Source organism: Schistocerca cancellata, chromosome 6 (genome assembly GCF_023864275.1).
Source record: "Schistocerca cancellata isolate TAMUIC-IGC-003103 chromosome 6, iqSchCanc2.1, whole genome shotgun sequence".
In the NCBI taxonomy this organism is placed as follows: domain Eukaryota; kingdom Metazoa; phylum Arthropoda; class Insecta; order Orthoptera; family Acrididae; genus Schistocerca; species Schistocerca cancellata.
In genome coordinates this window covers 181,397,199-181,416,875 of record NC_064631.1, presented here as the reverse complement: position 1 = coordinate 181,416,875, position 19,677 = coordinate 181,397,199, and the positions used below count along the sequence as shown (strand labels likewise).

Below are 19,677 nucleotides of genomic sequence, written 5' to 3'. Positions count from 1 at the left end.
GAGGTCATCAGTCGCCTAGAACTTAGAACTAATTAAACCTAACTAACCTAAGGACATCACACACGTCCATGCCCGAGGTAGGATTCGAACCTGCGACCGTAGCGGTCGCTCGGCTCCAGACTGTAGCGCCTACAACCGCACGGCCACTCCGGCCGGCGTATTCCTCGCAGTTGTGGTATTTCATACAGTGGTCAGATTATTTTATACAGTGGTCAGATTATCAGGACTGTGTACTGAGCATAAGCGTCACACATGTTTACAAAAGTGGATAAAATCTGTTACAGGAAAACATTGTCTTGGCACCAGTCATCCTATGAAATGTAACAACGTGGAGATTCTGGCATGCGTTCCAACTATTAGGATATTAAAGCAACAGTTGAGATAAAAGTAACCTGATAAATAGCCACGGAGGGTTCTGGTTTAAATTCTACATGGGATCCTGCTCTCTCCTTTGTGAAGAAACAGAGGGACAGATTTAATGCTCTTTCCCCCTTGGTTATTAATTTTCACTCTCGATAACTTCTGATACCGGTTATCTTTGGTTGTGTGATGATGCTAGTGTATCTGTGTGCGTGTTATCTTTCAGGAATTGGTCTGTAAACCGAGATTATAAATCCCCTTGCACAGTGCTTACTTTGGAGCAGTTTCGCCTTGAGCGTGACAGGATGCGCACTTGAAATATCAGCAGTAGTCGACGACGTCACGCGGGTGAATGCCCATAACTTTTTTGAACAACATTTCTTGTTTAAAAAATGCGCTGTGGTAATTACTAAACGATGGGATGGCAACAGGTGCTCGGTGGTTGTCAGATACCTTTGCGGCTCTGATGTGGCGACTGGTGTGCGCGTGATTGCTGCGACTCTGGCAGCAGTCCATAGGTGGGCGCCGTAATGAGTGATGTGCTGTGGCGTTCTCGGAGGAACTGACTGTACATTGTGCTGGCAAAAGTCACGGGATGCTTCCTAATATCGTGTCGGAGCTCCTTTTGACCGGTGTATTGCAGCAGCTCAACATGGCATGGAGTCAAAAAGTCGCTAGAAGTCCCCTGCAGAAATATTGAGCCATACTGCCTCTACAGCTGTCCATAATTGCGAAAGTCTTGCTGGTACGGAATGTTTTGCACGAACTGAGCTCTCGATTATGTCCCAAATGTGTTCGATGGGATTTATGACAGGCAATGTAGGTGGCAAATCATTCGCACGAATCGTCCGGAATGTTCTTCAAACCAATCGCGAACGATTTTGACCCGGGCCACAATTGTTAGCAATTGGTTTGAAGAACATTCTGGACGAATCGTGCGAATGATTTGCCGCCTAGACCGCCTGACATAAATCCCATCCAATATACAGGGTGGTTCATTGATAGCGACCGGGCCAAATATCTCACGAAATAAGCGTCAAACGAAAAAACTACAAAGAACGGAACTCATCTAGCTTGAAGAGGGAAACCAGATGGCGCTATGGTTGACCCGCTAGATGGCGCTGTCATAGGTCAAACGGATATGAACTGCGTTTTTCTAAATAGGAACCCCCATTTTTTATTACATATTTGCGTAGTACGTAAAGAAATATGAATGTTTTAGTTGGACCACTTTTTTCCCTTTGTGATAGATGGCGCTGTAATAGTCACTAACGTATAAGTACGTGGTGTCACGTAACATTCCGCCAGTGCGGACGGTATTTGCTTCGTCATACATTACCCGTGTTAAAATGGACCGTTTACCAATTGCGGAAAAGGTCGATATCGTGTTTTCTATGTATGCTGCTCGGTATCCTGGACGACATCATCCAAGTGTCCGTACCGTTCGCCGGATAGTTACGTTATTTAAGGAAACAGGAAGTGTTCAGCCACATGTGAAACGTCAACCACGACTTGCAACAAATGATGATGCCCAAGTAGGTGTCTTAGCTGCTGTCTCGGCTAATCCGCACATCAGTAGCAGACAAACTGCGTGAGAATCGGGAATCTCAAAAACGTCGGTGTTGAGAATGCTACATCAACATCGATTGCACCCGTTCTGCCACTGGGCACAAGAGAAATTACGGGACGAGACAGATTTTTTGCACGCGTTCTATTTAGCGACGAAGCGTCATTCACCGACAGCGGTAACGTAAACCGGCATAATATGCACTATTGGGCAACGGAATATCCGCGATGGCTGCGACAAGTGGAACATCAGCGACCTTGGTGGGTTAATGTATGGTGCGGCATTATGGGAGGAAGGATAACTGGCCCTTATTTTATCAATGACAATGTAAATGGTGCAATGTATGCTGATTTCCTACGTAATGTTCTACCGATGTTACTACAAGATGTTTCAGTGCGTGACAGAATGGCGATGTACTTCCAACATGATGGATGTCCGGCACATAGCTCGTGTTCGGTTGAAGCGGTATTGAACAGCATATTTCATGACAGGTGGATTGGTCGTCGAAGCACCGTGGCCGCACGTTCACCGGATCTGACGTCCCCGGATTTCTTTCTGTGGGGAAAGTTGAAGGATATTTGCTATCGTGATCCACCGACAATGCCTGAGAACATGTGTCAGCGCATTGTCAATGCATGTGCGAACATTACGGAAGGCGAACTACTCGCTGTTGAGAGGAATGTCGTTACACGTATTGCCAAATGCATTGAGGTTGACAGACATCATTTTGAGCATTTACTGCATTAATGTGGTATTTACAGGTAATCACGCTGTAACAGCATTCGTTCTCAGAAATGATAAGTTCACAAAGGTACATGTATCACATTGGAACAACCGAAATAAAATGTTCAAACGTACCTACAGTCTGTATTTTAATTTAAAAAACCTACCTGTTACCAACTGGTCGTCTAAAATTGTGAGCTTTGTGTTTGTGACTATAACAGCGCCATCTATCACAAAGGGAAAAAAGTGGTCCAACTAAAACATTCATATTTATTTACGTACTACACGAATATGTAATAAAAATGGGGGTTCCTAATTTAAAAAAAAACGCAGTTGATATCCGTTTGACCTATGGCAGCGCCATCTAGCGGGCCAACCATAGCGCCATCTGGTTTCCCCTTTCAAGCTAGACAAGTTTCGTTCTTTGCAGTTTTTTCGTTTGACGCTTATTTCGTGAGATATTTGGCCCGGTCACGATCAATGGACCACCCTGTATACGGAACATAATCGAGAGGCCAGTTCGTGCACAAAATCCTGCACCAGCAACACTTTCGCTATGATGGGCAGCTATAGACTCAGCATGGCTCAGTATTTCCAGGGACATGTTGAGTTCATGTCATGTCGAGTTGTTGTTCTACAGCGGCCAAAACGAGGTCCGGCACGATATTAAGAGGTTGTTGTTGTTGTGGTCTTCAGTCCTGAGACTGGTTTGATGCAGCTCTCCATGCTACTCTATCCTGTCCAAGCTTCTTCATCTCCCAGTATCTACTGCAACCTACATCCTTCTGAATCTGCTTAGTGTATTCATCTCTTGGCCTCCCTCTGCGATTTTTACCCTCCACACTGCCCTCCAATGCTAAATTTGTGATCCCTTGATGCCTCAAAACATGTCCTACCAACCGATCCCTTCTTCTAGTCAAGTCGTGCCACAAACTTCTCTTCTCCCCAATCCTATTCAATACCTCCTCATTAGTTACGTGATCTACCCACCTTATCTTCAGCATTCTTCTGTAGCACCACATTTCGAAAGCTTCTATTCTCTTCTTGTCCAAACTAGTTATCGTCCATGTTTCACTTCCATACATGGCTACACTCCATACAAATACTTTCAGAAACGACTTCCTGACACTTAAATCTATACTCGATGTTAACAAATTCCTCTTCTTGAGAAACGCTTTCCTTGCCATTGCCAGTCTACATTTTATATCCTCTCTACTTCGACCATCATCGGTTATTTTACTCCCCAAATAGCAAAACTCCTTTACTACTTTAAGTGTCTCATTTCCTAATCTAATTCCCTCAGCATCACCCGACTTAATTTGACTACATTCCATTATCCTCGTTTTGCTTTTGTTGATGTTCATCTTATATCCTCCTTTCAAGACACTGTCAATTCCGTTCAACTGATCTTCCTAGTCCTTTGCTGTCTCTAACAGAATTACAATGTCATCGGCGAACCTCAAAGTTTTTACTTCTTCTCCATGAATTTTAATACCTAATCCAAATTTTTCTTTTGTTTCCTTTACTGCTTGCTCAATATACAGATTGAATAACATCGGGGAGAGGCTACAACCCTGTCTTACTCCTTTCCCAACCACTGCTTCCCTTTCATGCCCCTCGACTCTTATAACTGCCATCTGGTTTCTGTACAAACTGTAAATAGCCTTTCGTTCCCTGTATTTTACCCCTGCCACCTTCAGAATTTGAAAGAGAGTATTCCAGTTAACATTGTCAAAAGCTTTCTCTAAGTCTACAAATGCTAGAAACATAGGTTTGCCTTTTCTTAATCTTTCTTCTAAGATAAGTCGTAAGGTCAGTATTGCCTCACGTGTTCCAACATTTCTACGGAATCCAAACTGATCTTCCCCGAGGTCGGCTTCTACCAGTTTTTCCATTCGTCTGTAAAGAATTCGCGTTAGTATTTTGCAGCTGTGACTTATTAAACTGATAGTTCGGTAATTTTCACATCTGTCAACACCTGCTTTCTTTGGGATTGGAATTATTATATTCTTCTTGAAGTCTGAGGGTATTTCGCCTGTCTCATACATCGTGCTCACCAGATGGTAGAGTTTTTTCATGACTGGCTCTCCCGAGGCCATCAGTAGTTCAAATGGAATGTTGTCTACTCCCGGGGCCTTGTTTCGACTCAGGTCTTTCAGTGCTCTGTCAAACTCTTCACGCAGTATCATATCTCCCATTTCGTCTTCATCTACATCCTCTTCCATTTCCATAATATTGTCCTCAAGTACATCGCCCGTGTATAAACCCTCTATATACTCCTTCCACCTTTCTGCCTTCCCTTCTTTGCTTAGAACTGGGTTGCCATCTGAGCTCTTGATATTCATACAAGTGGTTCTCTTCTCTCCAAAGGTCTCTTTAATTTTCCTGTAGGCAGTATCTATCTTACCCCTAGAGAGACTAGCCTCTACATCCTTACATTTGTCCTCTAGCCATCCCTGCTCAGCCATTTTGCACTTCCTGTCGATTTCATTTTTGAGACGTTTGTATTCCTTTTTGCCTGCTTCATTTACTGCATTTTTATATTTTCTCCTTTCATCAATTAAATTCAATATTTCTTCTGTTACCCAAGGATTTCTATTAGCCCTCGTCTTTTTACCTACTTGATCCTCTGCTGCCTTCACTACTTCATCCCTCAGAGCTACCCATTCTTCTTCTACTGTATTTCTTTCCCCCATTCCTGTCAATTGTTCCCTTATGCTCTCCCTGAAACTCTCTACAACCTCTGGTTCTTTCAGTTTATCCAGGTCCCATCTCCTTAAATTCCCACCTTTTTGCAGTTTCTTCAGTTTCAATCTGCAGTTCATAACCAATAGATTGTGGTCAGAATCCACATCTGCCCCAGGAAATGTCTTACAATTTAAAACCTGGTTCCTAAATCTCTGTCTTACCATTATATAATCTATCTGATACCTTTTAGTATCTCCAGGATTCTTCCAGGTACACAACCTTCTTTTATGATTCTTGAACCAAGTGTTGGCTATGATCAAGTTATGCTCTGTGCAAAATTCTACAAGGCGGCTTCCTCTTTCATTCCTTCCCCCCAATCCATATTCACCTACTATGTTTCCTTCTCTCCCTTTTCCTACTGACGAATTCCAGTCACCCATGACTATTAAATTTTCGTCTCCCTTCACTACCTGAATAATTTCTTTTATCTCGTCATACATTTCATCTATTTCTTCATCATCTGCAGAGGTAGTTGGCATATAAACTTGTACTACTGTAGTAGGCATGGGCTTTGTGTCTATCTTGGTCACAATAATGCGTTCACTATGCTGTTTGTAGTAGCTAACCCGCACTCCTATTTTTTTATTCATTATTAAACCTACTCCTGCATTACCCCTATTTGATTTTGTATTTATAACCCTGTAATCACCTGACCAAAAGTCTTGTTCCTCCTGCCACCGAACTTCACTAATTCCCACTATATCTAACTTTAATCTATCCATTTCCCTTTTTAAATTTTCTAACCTACCTGCCCGATTAAGGGATCTGACATTCCACGCTCCGATCCGTAGAACGTCAGTTTTCTTTCTCCTGATAACGACGTCCTCCTGAGTAGTCCCCGCCCGGAGATCCGAATGGGGGACTATTTTACCTCCGGAATATTTTACCCAAGAGGACGCCATCATCATTTAATCATACAGTAGAGCTGCATGCCTCGGGAAAAATTACGGCCGTAGTTTCCCCTTGCTTTCAGCCGTTCGCAGTACCTGCACAGCAAGGCCGTTTTGGTTAATGTTACAAGGCCAGATCAGTCAATCATCCAGACTGTTGCCCCTGCAACTACTGAAAAGGCTGCTGCCCCTCTTCAGGAACCACATGTTTGTCTGGCCTCTCAACAGATACCCCTTCGTTGTGGTTGCACCTACGGTACGGCCATCTGTATCGCTGAGGCACGTAAGCCTCCCCACCAACGGCAAGGTCCATGGTTCATTAAGAGGTATCCCATTACTATTGTCACCTCCACGTACTGGATGTTCAGAAAGTAACTATGCAGTGCCATGTTGTGGTGTCCTAAGTAGTGACTGAGATGATTGTCAATTATTAATACAACATTTTCTATTGTTTAACATATTTGAACCATATTCGGCCTGGTATTTGGATTTGTTCACAGGTCTTGTTTGATTGAAGACCAACGTCTTGCTCAAAATGGTTGAAATGGCTCTGAGCACTATGGGACTTAACTGCTGAGGTCATCAGTCCCCTAGAACTTAGAACTACTTAAACCTAACTAACCTAACGACATCACACACATCCAATCCCGAGGCAGGATTCGAACCTGCGACCGTAGCGGTCGCGCGGTTCCAGACTGTAGGGCCTAGAACCGCTCGGCCACTCAGGCCGGCCCCAACGTCTTGTGTGATAGCATTGTCATCCAGGTCATCATGCTGACGATTGAACAAAGATTGTTTCTTGTGGAGCATGTGTTCCGCAGTGGAGACAAGTTTACCTCAGCAGTAGAAGCTGCATTTGCAGCATAGTTCCCAGGAGTGAAGATGCCTAACCGCAATGCTGTACGGAAGCTCATCACCAAGTTTAGAAAGACCGAACGCGTGCATAATGTTCCAAATTTAGGCAGGCCATCCACATCCAGATCTGAACAGAAGATGGCGCAGGTGCAAGGTTAGACGACTAGCTCAGCAGGCCCACGTGACCCTGAGTCCGCTCACAAAATTCTTCAGAAGTCGCTCTCCATGTATCCCTGCAAAATGTCGGTCGTGCATGAACTGAGAGACAGCAATCACCTGGCGCGTGTGAACTTTTGCATCTGGTTTCTGTCCTTCCTGCAGGACAATGGTGAAATGATCCCTGACACGACGTTTTTCACGGATGGGGCATGCTTTCACCTCTCCGTTTACATGAATAGCCAGGATAGTCGTGTGTGGACTACAGAGAATCCGCATGAATTTGTGTCCCCACTGCATGATCAAAAGTTTGGTGTTTGCTGCTCCGTGACTCGTAAACGCATCATTGGGCTGATCTTCTTTCAGGGCACCATAAAAGCAGAACGGACTGCCCCTGCATTCCGAAGCCCTTCCTAGGTGAACTGAATAAGGACTAAATTGAGAATGCCTGGTTCCAATAGGATGGGGCGACTGCACGTACCGCCCACAAGGCGATGAACTTTTTAAAGGGCATCTTCGGTGACGTATCATCTCTCGAGGCCTCTGGCCACCGCATTCACCTGACTTGCCTCCACCTGATTACTTTCTACGGGGTACGTCGAAGAGAAGGGCCTATGAACGCAATCCGCACACCATACAAGAACTCCAAGCTGCACTGATACATCACATTCGGAACATCACTCCCTATGTTCTGTACAATGTCTTCAAGAAGTTGCAGAAACGTGTGCAACTGTGTCTTCAAGTTCAAGGGGATGACTTCCAGCATGTCTTATAACTTCCATGACTTTAAAACGGCAAATTAAGAACTGCATGGTTACTTATTGTCCACAACGTATCCTCCCGCATCATTTTTCTCACCAGTGAATACCTGTCCATGATGCGTAAGGCCTCCCTCATAGAATCTACAACTGTAGGTCGTTGTTGCCGTTGAGAATTCCTGTAACATTCTCGCCATACTGTGATAAAAATCTCTGCTCTTTTATTAATACAATCTGTTAAGGGCCTGAGGCCAATGAGAAAATACTCATAAGAAAAATAAGTCTAATAGGCGTTTTGTTGGGCATTTTTTTTGCGTATGATTTGCATTTCTCACAGCCTGACATCTGCTTCTTCTTTTAGGTCTGTTAATTCTAGGTATTTTATGGTAACTGTTGTTTTCCAATGATAATGTAGGAGAACAGATTGGATTTTTTCTTCCCCTATGTATATATAATATGTTACAACTCCATGTAGAAATCATACGAACCCACCAATTTAATAGTTATGGAATGAGTTTTAGAAAAGTAAGAAAGGGACAGTACTCTGACAGATGATTGCCCACTTGTGATGGAATGATTTTAATAATGACTCATACTGCGTATATTCTTAGGAACTAGGGACGTGTCATAAAATATATACACTGAAGCGCCAAAGGAACTGTTATAGGCATGCGTATTCAAATGCAGGCAGAATAGGACGCTGCGGTCGGCAACGCCTATATAAGACAAGTGTCTGCCGCAGTTTTTAGGTCGGTTACTGCTGCTACAATGGCAGGTTATCAAGATTTAAGTGAGTTTAAACGTGGTGTTACAGTCGACGCACGAGCAATGGGACACAGCACCTCCGAGGTAGCGATGAAGTGGGTATTTTCCCGTACGACCATTTCAAGAGTGTACCGTGAATATCAGGAATCCGGCAAAACATCAAATCTCCGACATCACCGCGTGCGGAAAAAGATCCTACAAGAACGGGGCCAACAACGACTGAAGAGAATCGTTCAACGTGACAGATGCGCAGCCCCTCCTAAAATTGCTGCATATTTCGATGCCGGACCATCAACAAGTGTCAGCGTGCAAACCATTCAACGAAACACAGTCGATTTGGACTTTCGCAGCCGATGACTTTAAACATATTGCCTGGTCGGACGAGTCTCGTTTCAGATCGTATTGAGCGGATGGATGTGTGCGGGTATGGAGACAACCTCATGAATCCATGGACCCTGCATGTCAGCAGGGGACTGTTCAAGCAGGTGGAGGCTCTGTAATGGCGTGGGGCATGTGGAGTTGAAGTGATACGGGATCCCAGATAGGTCTAGATTCGATTCTGACAGGTGAAAATTACGTAAGCATCCTGTCTGATCACCTGCATCCATTCATGTCCACTGAGCACCCCTCGTACTCTTACGGATTTATGGACAGCCCAGCACGGTTCGTGGTGTCAATTTCGTCCAGCACTACTTCAGAAATGTGTCGAGTCCATGCCACTTCGAGTTGTGGCAATTCTGCGTGCTCGCGGGGCGCTACACGATATTAGGCAGGTGCACCAGTTTCTTTGGATCTTCAGTGTATAACCCTGCAACGTCATACTCCTCTAAGGCAAACTTATGGTGCTGTCACTATTTTTTAACACACTGATAATTCTCGGGTAATTTTCTTGTTGACCTGATACTTTTTTGTCGCAGTGTACTATATTTTTGACGTGGGATATGTATGTATTTGTTGAAATGACACACTGTGCTATTTGTTTAACTGTTATATCGGGGTATTTGTTTAAATATAGCACTGGGCTAATTGTTTAACATGAGACTTTAGTGTGTTTATGTGCTTGTTTGACTGACGATCTTGAAAAGCAGGTATTTGAGGAATACTCGGGAGAAAATAGGAAAAGAAAAGATGTAAAAAACTCTAAATAGCAATGGGAGGCAGTCGTACATTGGAGTTCTTACAGAAAATCTCATGACGTCATTAAATTACATTAATTCAGCTATTCTCCAGTCAGTCACTACAATGTCAAAATGGCTTACTGCTTTAATTGTGATAGTATTATGCCAGAGTTAGGTATGTGCACACAATTTTAAATTGACACCATTTTTCCACGTCATTTTAATACTTCGCTGTGACTGGGTGAAGATGAGGAGGAGGCCTATTTTTGACATCTTTGTTTTTTGATTGGTTTGTTCCTTTTTAAGACTTCACTGTGATTGGTTGGAAATGGCGGTAGGGAGGGGAGTGGGAGAGGGTTTTTAATTTCTCACTAATGTAATTCGGCTATTCCTACCATCTTGAATGTTTTGATTGGTTCTTTGCTGTAATTTGTCGGAGATAGGGGGAAGGGAGAGGCAGATAAGGGAGAGTGCGGAAAGAGGCTGCGGCTTGTCGGTGATAAGGATGATGACGTCAGTAAAGATAACTCTCTCGATTACTTCCACTTTTCAATATCATTTTTAGTCCGGGATGTGCACTTAATACCTAAATGTACCTCCTGTAGATTTAGAGGAATCTTCTGACAGTGTTGACAGGATGCATTCTTTGAGATTTTGAAGGTAGCAGGGGTAAAATACAAATAGTGAAAGGTTATTGATAACTTTTACAGGTAGGAAGCGCTAAAGTAAATAACATAAATTCGAGAAGAAATCAAAGTTAACAGAGAATAAGTACAAACGTGAGTTTGCCGATGATATTGTAATTCTGTGTGAGAGAGCAAACGTCTTGGAAGAGCAGGAAATGACATAGTAAAAGTGGAAGATGAATGTCACTATTTGGGTAGCAAAATAACATCATAAGGACTGATTATAGCAAGAAAAGCATTTCTGAAAAAGGGGAACTGTTAACATAAGATACGAATTTAAGTGTCCGGAAATCATTACTGAACATATTCTGCTGGAGATTAGCTTTTACGGAAGTGAAAAGTGGACCATTAGCAGTTCAGATGAGACGAGAACAGCCGCTTTAGAGATATGGCGTTACAGAAGAATTTTGAATAATGGATGGGTATATAGTTTAATTAACGTGGAGGTACTAAATGGACTTGGGAGAAAAGAATTTTATGGTAAAACTTGACTTGAAGAAGGAATTGGCTGACAGGGCACATTTCGAAGCATGAAAGAATCGTCAGTTTGATATTAGAGGGAAGTTTCGGGGGAGGGAGGGGAGGGGGGTAAAAAGTGTAAAAGTGTGATCAAGGGATCAATACATAAGCAGATACAGAAGGATATTAGATGCAGTAGTTATTCGGAGATGAAAAGGCTTACAGGGGGTACAGTAGCGTGGGCAGCTGCATCAAACCAGTCTTCGGACAGAAGATAACAACAACAAGTGTTCAGTCTGTTGATGCTAAACATATTCCAGGGCTTTGAATGCAGTGAATAAGATGCTAGTTAATCAGTAATGACCTGGTGATTGTGGGTCAGGCTGTGCCTCTTTTCCATTGAGTGAAATGTGTTGTCGAGTTATACACTCACCTAATATGATTATAACGAGGATGACGATGATGATGGTGATGATGATGACGATGATGACGACGACGACGACGATGATGATTATGAGGATGATGAAGACGACGACGACGATAATGATGATGACGACAACGACTATGGTGATGACGATGACGATGATGTCGACAACGACGATGACGACGACGACGACGATGATGATGATGATGATGACGATGATGATGATGATGATGACGACGGCGATGGCGATGACGATGATGGCGACGTGTTGATGATAATCATGAGCGGAACCTTAGATATATGCCAGCGACACTCACTTCAGAAGTTTCCCCAGCGTCGGGCTGACGACGGCAAGCATGAAGTTGATTCCGGCCTGGAGGGACGGCTGGAAGATCTTGCGCCCCCACTGGCGGAACTCGTTGTCCGGCTCTCGCTGGCAGTCGACCTCGATGCCGAAGGCGACGGACGCGATGACGTCAGTGGAGTACCTGGCCACCAGCTCGCGCATCTCGACCACCTGCCCGCGGTCTGCCGTGCTCTCCAGCACCTCCGCCATTTCGCGGCCGCAGTCCTGGAGCGTCTGTCAGTACAGCAGGTATTACATTCAGCACTGCTCGCAGTTAATCAGAAAGTTCGGCAAAAAAGAATCTCGAAATCGTGCTGGATGATGATGCTTGGTTTGTGGGGCGCTCAACTGCGCGGTTATCAGCGCCCGTACAATGTCCCAATCTTTGCGCTTTCCAATTTTAGCTACGTTCACGAATGATGATGATGAAATGATGGGGACAACACAAACACCCAGTCCCCGGGATCGTGCTGGAGCTGTAGCACATAAACTTTGTGTCACTCGTACACTTTACTGGTCGGTGTATGTGGTCGATAATTCGATTTGTAACTATGCAAAAGGGAAAGCTGGAGGGAAACCTCTCTTAGTTACGGAGGTAGAAACGCACCGCAGAAAAAGCTGGAGGGTGTGAAAAGAGCACACCGCCTGACAAGGGAAGGCCACGACGTTGGCATCACAGATTTACTTTGTACGCCTTTTGTGGGCCATTAAAACAACGTAATGTGCAAGCAGTAATGCGCACTACTCTAGCAATTCCGAGAAAATAGCAAGAGAAGTTTTACGCGTCTATTACGTAACTGATGTATTGACAACGCGACAATTTTGCTTTTTCTGTTTTCTCGAGTAAGGGTTAATTTGAGTAAATACCGAGCGAGGTGGCGCAGTGGTTAGCACACTGGACTCGCATTCGGGAGGACAATGGTTCAAACCAGCGTCCGGCCATCCTGATCTAGGTTTTCTGTAATTTCCCCGTATCGCTTCAGGCAAACGCTGGGATGGTTCCTTGGAAAGGGCACTGCCGATTTCCTTCCCTATCCTTCCATAATCCGAGCTTGTGCTCCTCCTCTAATGACCTCGTTTCGACGGGACGTTAAACACTAATTTCCTCCTCCTCCACATGACACGCAATTTATGAGGCTTAAGTGCACATTTATTAAGGCATTAATTAACATTTATGCCGGCACGGTAACTCAGCGTGTTCGGTGAGGGGATTAGCTGCCCTCTGTAATAATAATAATAATAATAATAATAATAATAAACTGAGTGCTTGGATCAACGATGAACTTGAACATGTGTCATGGTACGCCCGTCCCGAACAAATACAATGAACGTTAACGAACAAAATGAGAAGAAAAAAGAAACGGTCAGCGTTCGCGCTTTGCAAGCGGATTGTGATCGAGGCGTTGGTGCGAATTCTGCTTCTACTTTCTTTTTAATCTACACTACTGGCCATTAAAATAGCTACACCAAGAAGATGATAAACGGGCATTCATTGGACAAATATATTATACTACAACTGACGTGTGATTACATTTTCACGCAATTTGGGTGCATAGATCCTGAGAAATCAGTACCCAGAACAACCACCTCTGGCCGAAATAACGGCCTTGATACGACTGGGCATTGAGACAAACAGAGCTTGGATGACTTGTACAGGTACAGCTGCCTATGCAGCTTAAACACGATACCACAGTTCATCAAGAGTAGTGACTGACGTATTGTGACGAACCAGTTGCTCGGCCACCATTAACCAGAAGTTTTCAATTGGTGAGATATCTGGAGAATATGCTGGCCAGGGCAGCAGCCGAACATTTTCTGTATCCAGAAAGGCCCGTACAGGACCTGCAACATGCGGTCGTGCATTATCCTGCTGAAACGTAGGGTTTAGCAGGGATCGAATGAAGGGTAGAGCCACGAGTCGTAACACATATGAAATGTAACGTCCACTGTTCAAAGTGCCGTCATTGCGAACAAGACGTGATCGAGACGTGTAACCAATGACACCCCATGCCATCACGCCGGGTGATACGCCAGTATGGCGATGACGAATACACGCTTCCAATGTGCGTTCACCGCGATATCGCCAAACACCGATGCGACCATCCTGATGCTGTAAACAGAACCTGGATTCATCCGAAAAAATGACGTTTTGCCATTCGTGCACCAAGGTTCGTCGTTGAGTACACCATCGCAGTCGCTCCTGTCTGTGATGCAGCGCCAGGGTAGCCGCAGCCATGGTCTCCGAGCTGATAGTCCATGCTGCTGCAAACGTCGTCGAACTGTTCGTGCAAATGGTTGTTGTCTTGCAAACGTCCCCATCTGCTGATTCAGGGATCGAGACGTGGCTGCACGACCCGTTACAGCCGTGCGGATAGTATGCCTGTCATCTCGACTGCTAGTGATACGAGGCCGTTGGGATCCAGCACGGCGTTCCGTATTACCTTCCTGAACCCACCGATTACTTATTCTGCTAACATTCATTGGATCTCGACCAACGCGAGCAGCAATATCGCGATACGATAAACCGCTATCGCGATAGGCTACAATCCGACCTTTATCAAAGTCGAAAACGTGATGGTACGCATTTCTCCTCCTTACACGAGGCATCACAACAACGTTTCACCAGGCAACGCCGGTCAACTGCTCTTTGTGTATGAGAAATCGGTTGGAAACTTTCCTCATATCAGCACGTTGTAGGTGTCGCATCCGGCGCCAACCTTGTGTGAATGCTCTGAAAAGCTAATCATTTGCATATCACAGAATCTTCTTCTTGTTGGTTAAATTTCGCGTCTGTAGCACGTCATCTTCGTGGTGTAGCAATTTTAATGGCCAGTAGTGTATATCTTTTCTTCACTAGTCACATTATTTAATTTGTATGACATTTGAGAGGTAATATAATGAAAAAAACCTCGTGCATTTTCATGAAGCTGTAGTGAATTTCATTTGACTATTTGCTATGTGTAATTAAATTTTCAAGGACGAGGAACAGGTTTGGAAAGCTCAACTCAAACCTCGATGAATAATGATGCGAATGACATTATTCATTATTCATACTCAGTAATATAGTAAGTCACAAGTGCCAGACCACAAGAGGGTCGTTCAGTAGCAATGCCCCAAATTAAAAAAAACCATTAACGTACATAGATAAAGGCCCTTGTTGGTGCTTCACATTCGATGTTTGTTCTGTGCGTCGGTGAAGTTTCGAACCGTTCTGGCTGATGGCAGAGCCATAGCACAGCGTCAAAATGGCGTCTACATACGACTCACATTACAAGCAGCGTGCTGTTATTGAATTCTTGTGTGCAGAAAAAGAAAGTGTGGTGAACATGCATAATCGTTTGTGTGCACTGTATGGCGATGCTGTAGTTGATAGGAGTACAGATGTGTGATGGATAGAGAAAGTTACAGCCGCAGGAAACGCAGAAACTGAGCTCCATGATCAGCCACGCTCTGGTCGTCCTGTCACAGCCACTGCTCCAGACATGCTGAATCGTGCGGATGCCATTATTCGTGTCGATCGCTGCATCAAAACTCGACGTCCGCAGCTCGTGGTCTAGTGGCGTGTGTTGCTGCCTCTGGATCACGGGGTCCCGGGTTCGATTCCTGGCCGAGTTGGGGATTTTCTCTGCCCGTGATCTGGGTGTCTGTATTGTCCTCATCACGGGTGCTGATGACCACAACCCCCCCCCCCTCCTACAAACCAAACATCATCATCAACAACAAAAAAACTCGACAATTAGCACTACAGTTGTCGGTCAGCATTGGAATTGCGTCTCCAATGATCGAGACTCTCGGATATTCAAAGAGGTCCTCACGATGGGTTCCATGAATGGTCACAGCGGACCAAAAGATTCAAAGAAAGGCCAATTATCTGAATTCCGTCCCTTTGGGTCGCTTAAAGATTATTTACGGGGAACACACTTTGAAGATGACGAGAGTGTCAGTCACGCAGTGAAAACATCGCTACGCCTACAGGACAAGAGTTTTTACCACGATGGGTATAGTACGTGGTGTAGGAACAAAATTCAAACCTTTATCAGTGGAGTAGAACAGGCGGTGCGGCATCTTGCACAGGGCGACGCCGACGAAGTGAGACTTGTTACCAGTCGCTTTTTGGCCTCAGCTGAGCCTCCCAGATCTAATATCAGTAGAGCGGAGAGGGAGGGCTCCATTTACTTCGGAGAGATGAAAATCTTGCCATATTACCAGCTGACAAAGGAAATGACACCGTGGTCCTTATTACTACCGAATATCATAGTAAAATGACATCACTGTTGGAGGACAGTACGTATAAATGTCTTAAACGGGACCCAACTTTGACGTACAGCAGAAAAACAATGAAGTTACTGAAGAATTCCGGGCTGCCAGACGATGTTAAAAAAAAAAAAAAATAGAGTCCGAGCTCCTAGATCGCCCAAGTTGTATGGACTACCGAAGATCTACAAGGATAATGTTCCCATGAGACGTATTGTCAGTGCAACTGGTTCTGCTACTTACAAGCTGGCCAAATACCTGACAAAGTTGATGACTCCTATAGTCGGCTGGTGTGAACATCACATCAAAAACTCCCAGATGTTCATTGAGAAAATCAAACAGGTTAGAGTTGGTCCAAATGACATTTTAGTCAGCCTGGATGTGGTATCGCTGTTCACAAAAGTTTCTGTGGAGGACACTCTGGAAATGCTGGCGGATCTTTTTCCTCTTGAAACTACAAAGTTGTTCCGGCACGTGATGACGACCACCAACTTCTTGTATGGTAATAAATTTTATGAAATGACGGACGATATGGCGATGGGCTCTCCGTTGTCGCCATCACTGGCTAACTTTTTTATGGAGAATTTTGAGGAACGTGCATTAATTTCGGCTCCCCTCCGTCCATCCTTATTTTATAGTTACGTTGGCGATGCATTTATGATCTGGCCACACGGCGCAGAAGCTCTCGAACAATTCATGGAACACATGAACAGCATACATTCGAACATCCAATTCACTGTCGAGATGGAGAAGGAAGGGAGCTGCCTTTCTTAGACGTTTTAGTACGACAGGCGGACGGGCGTCTTGGCCACTCTGTATACCGTAAGCCGAAGCATACTGATGTATTCCTAAATGCACAGAGTTTCCATCATCCTGCTCAGAAGAGAGCCGTTTTGAACACGTTAATATATAGAGCAAAAACTGTTTCTGACGAGGACCAGTTACGGTCCGAGATTAACCATCTGAAGTACGTGTTCCGAAAGAACGACTACGGTGCATAAGTTATAAAGGCAGCGTTCTCCAAAAACAGGAAACGTGAAAATGCTGCACACTCACAGGATGAAACACCGATTGCGGTTCTTCCTTTTTGTGGCGCTATTTTCAGAAAAATAGGAAGAGCCCTGCGTAGACGGGGTATAAGACCGATTTTTCGTCCTCCTACGAAAATTAAGGAGATGATGCGCCCTGTTAAGGACAATCTCAGCCTCAGGTTCTCTGGAGTTTATAATATCCCCTGTGAGTGTGGAATCAATTATATAGGTCAGACCATTCGTACCGTTTCCGACCGCTGTGCAGAACACCAACGCCATATTAAAAATAGAGAACTGGAGAAATCGGCAATTGCGGAGCACAGCCTCAAGAACAAACATAAAATATTGTTGGATGAAACAAAAATTCTGTCCCATGCCTCCACGTACTGGGGTTCTGTTATTAAGGAGGCTGTTGAAATAAGAATGAGCCAAAAGAACCATCTGAGCTGTGCATGGAAACGAGCGCTTGATGCAGAGAAGCAGCAGAGACGTTCGTTGCAAGGTTTACGATCCAACGGAAGCGGTGGCGCCACCGACGCACACAGTGACACCGTCTGCGACAGCAGTACGTAATCGCCGACCAATCATAAGCCGACCAATAAGAAGCCGTCCACGGGCTATAAAAAGGGCTACCAAAGCAGCAGTGAAGACAGTCAGCTGCTCCCGACGATGACGATGGAGGTAATCGTCGAAAGCTTGAGATTTTATGCCGAATTGACGCGGCTAGAAAACCGAGAATGTTTTACATATAAGTGTCGTCGCGAAAGACTTCGTTCCCATTTAAGGAAGAGAACCACAATTGTAACTTTTTAATATCATAAGATGGGATTGTCTTGTATACGTGTATAATCAGTTTAAATAAAACTTTCTCAAACTTTGCATGTGTGCTGATTATTTTTTATTACAGTAAAAGTAAAGGTAGCTCAAGATATCTTTTGCGCCCCCTCCTTGAGGTTTTTCTCTATCCGCCACTGGTGTATGGAGGACTCTCAAGTGTAAAGACGTGTTGTATCTGAGTGTGCTGGATATATACTTACTGGCTACGAGCAGTAATGCTTTTTTATTTGCAAGATACCATACTGGGCATAATTAAGGTAAAGAAAGTTGTTTTGTTACCAATGCAATGCGCGAATTCATGTAATGACTGAGTCAATGTATAGCACTCACACCCAATGATTCTGTAAAGCTAATTGTTAATATATAATCAGTTTATTGTGTGTTCATTGTTCAAATGGTTCAAATGGTTCTGAGCACTATGGGACTTAACATCTGTGGTCATCAGTCCCCTAGAACTTAGAACTACTGAAACCTAACTAACCTAAGGACATCACACACATCCATGCCCGAGGCAGGAAACGAAACTGCGACCGTAGCAGTCGCGCGGTTCCGGACTGAAGTGCCTAGAACCGCTAGACCACCGCGGCCGGCGTGTTCATTGTTAGCGTTAGTAATTTTCAAAGAGTCAAAATACAAGTTTTAAAGTTAGTACCATATTGTTACTTACCACAAGTCAGTACCAGTTTCCAGATCCACGTCGTTTTTGATTAACGATTTTGCTCAAGAAGTTATTGTCTCAATCATATTCGATTTAATTAAAATGTAAGCTACGCAATAGCCTTGCACAACAGCTGTTTGCTAACTACAGTACTTAGTGTACTAACAGAGAGCATTCTGAAGAATGTCACCATTGCGCAGATAAAGGTAAGAGATTTTATTATTTCAGGGATAGCACTCATTAAGCACAGGGACCATTATTTTCAAACTGATCAAGTATTGTTTTAGTACCAGGGCCAATTTCATATCAATAGTGGTGCATCAGATTCAGTTTTTGTGTTATGTAGATTCATGCAGTTTTGCTTTTGATTTAAGGTTATTGACAGTTTATTTTATCGCAGTCAGAGAAGTTCAGTGCAGGGCAAAGCACACAAGCGACGAGATAAAATGCACGCTCGCATGCCATTCACATTCTAACAGATGACTTATGCGCTACTGTCAGTTTCGTTACTACAAAAGTACATGTTTCAAATTGTACGTAAAATACAGTTTCATTTAATTATATAAATAAAAATTTCTGTAGGAAAACACGTTCTTTACTTTCCGAATGCCGCTCGCACGTTTTATTGTGGCTGATTCCCAGTTGACAGTCCCCTCACATTTCATAGAACGAACCACAGATCGTTCACATTGAATTTGGTTGGTGTCCTTGTCTCGCAGGATAAAGTGAGACTGTCGACCCAAACACAGAGTATCAATCAAAAGTATCCAGACATCTCCACAAGATGTCGAACTGACCACTAGATGTCACCAGAGATGGATCAGCCTGTGGAAAAGGAGGCACGGAGTATTGTGTTGTAAGATGGCAAGAACTATGCCCCTTACATGAAGTTATTAAAGATCACCTAACTCACGTTGAGCGAACAGTAGGGCTGAACAAAAATGACTGACAAGGCACAATGCATCTTGTAGAGGGTATAGTATGGACATATTGAAATAATTAATGTCGGGTGATGGTTTTAAAGTAATTCACACGACATGAA

General features: G+C 44.0%; 1 protein-coding gene across 1 annotated transcript in view; it reads right to left on the bottom strand.

Moving 5' to 3' along the window:
* LOC126088104 (cytochrome P450 6k1-like) overlaps positions 1-19,677 on the bottom strand; it is a 196,790-nt gene that overhangs the window by 77,074 nt on the left and 100,039 nt on the right. Inside the window, exon 4 of the mRNA XM_049906200.1 lies at positions 11,827-12,089. Within this exon, the coding sequence (XP_049762157.1) occupies positions 11,827-12,089 (263 nt within the window). The remainder of the gene's footprint in view (positions 1-11,826; positions 12,090-19,677) is intronic.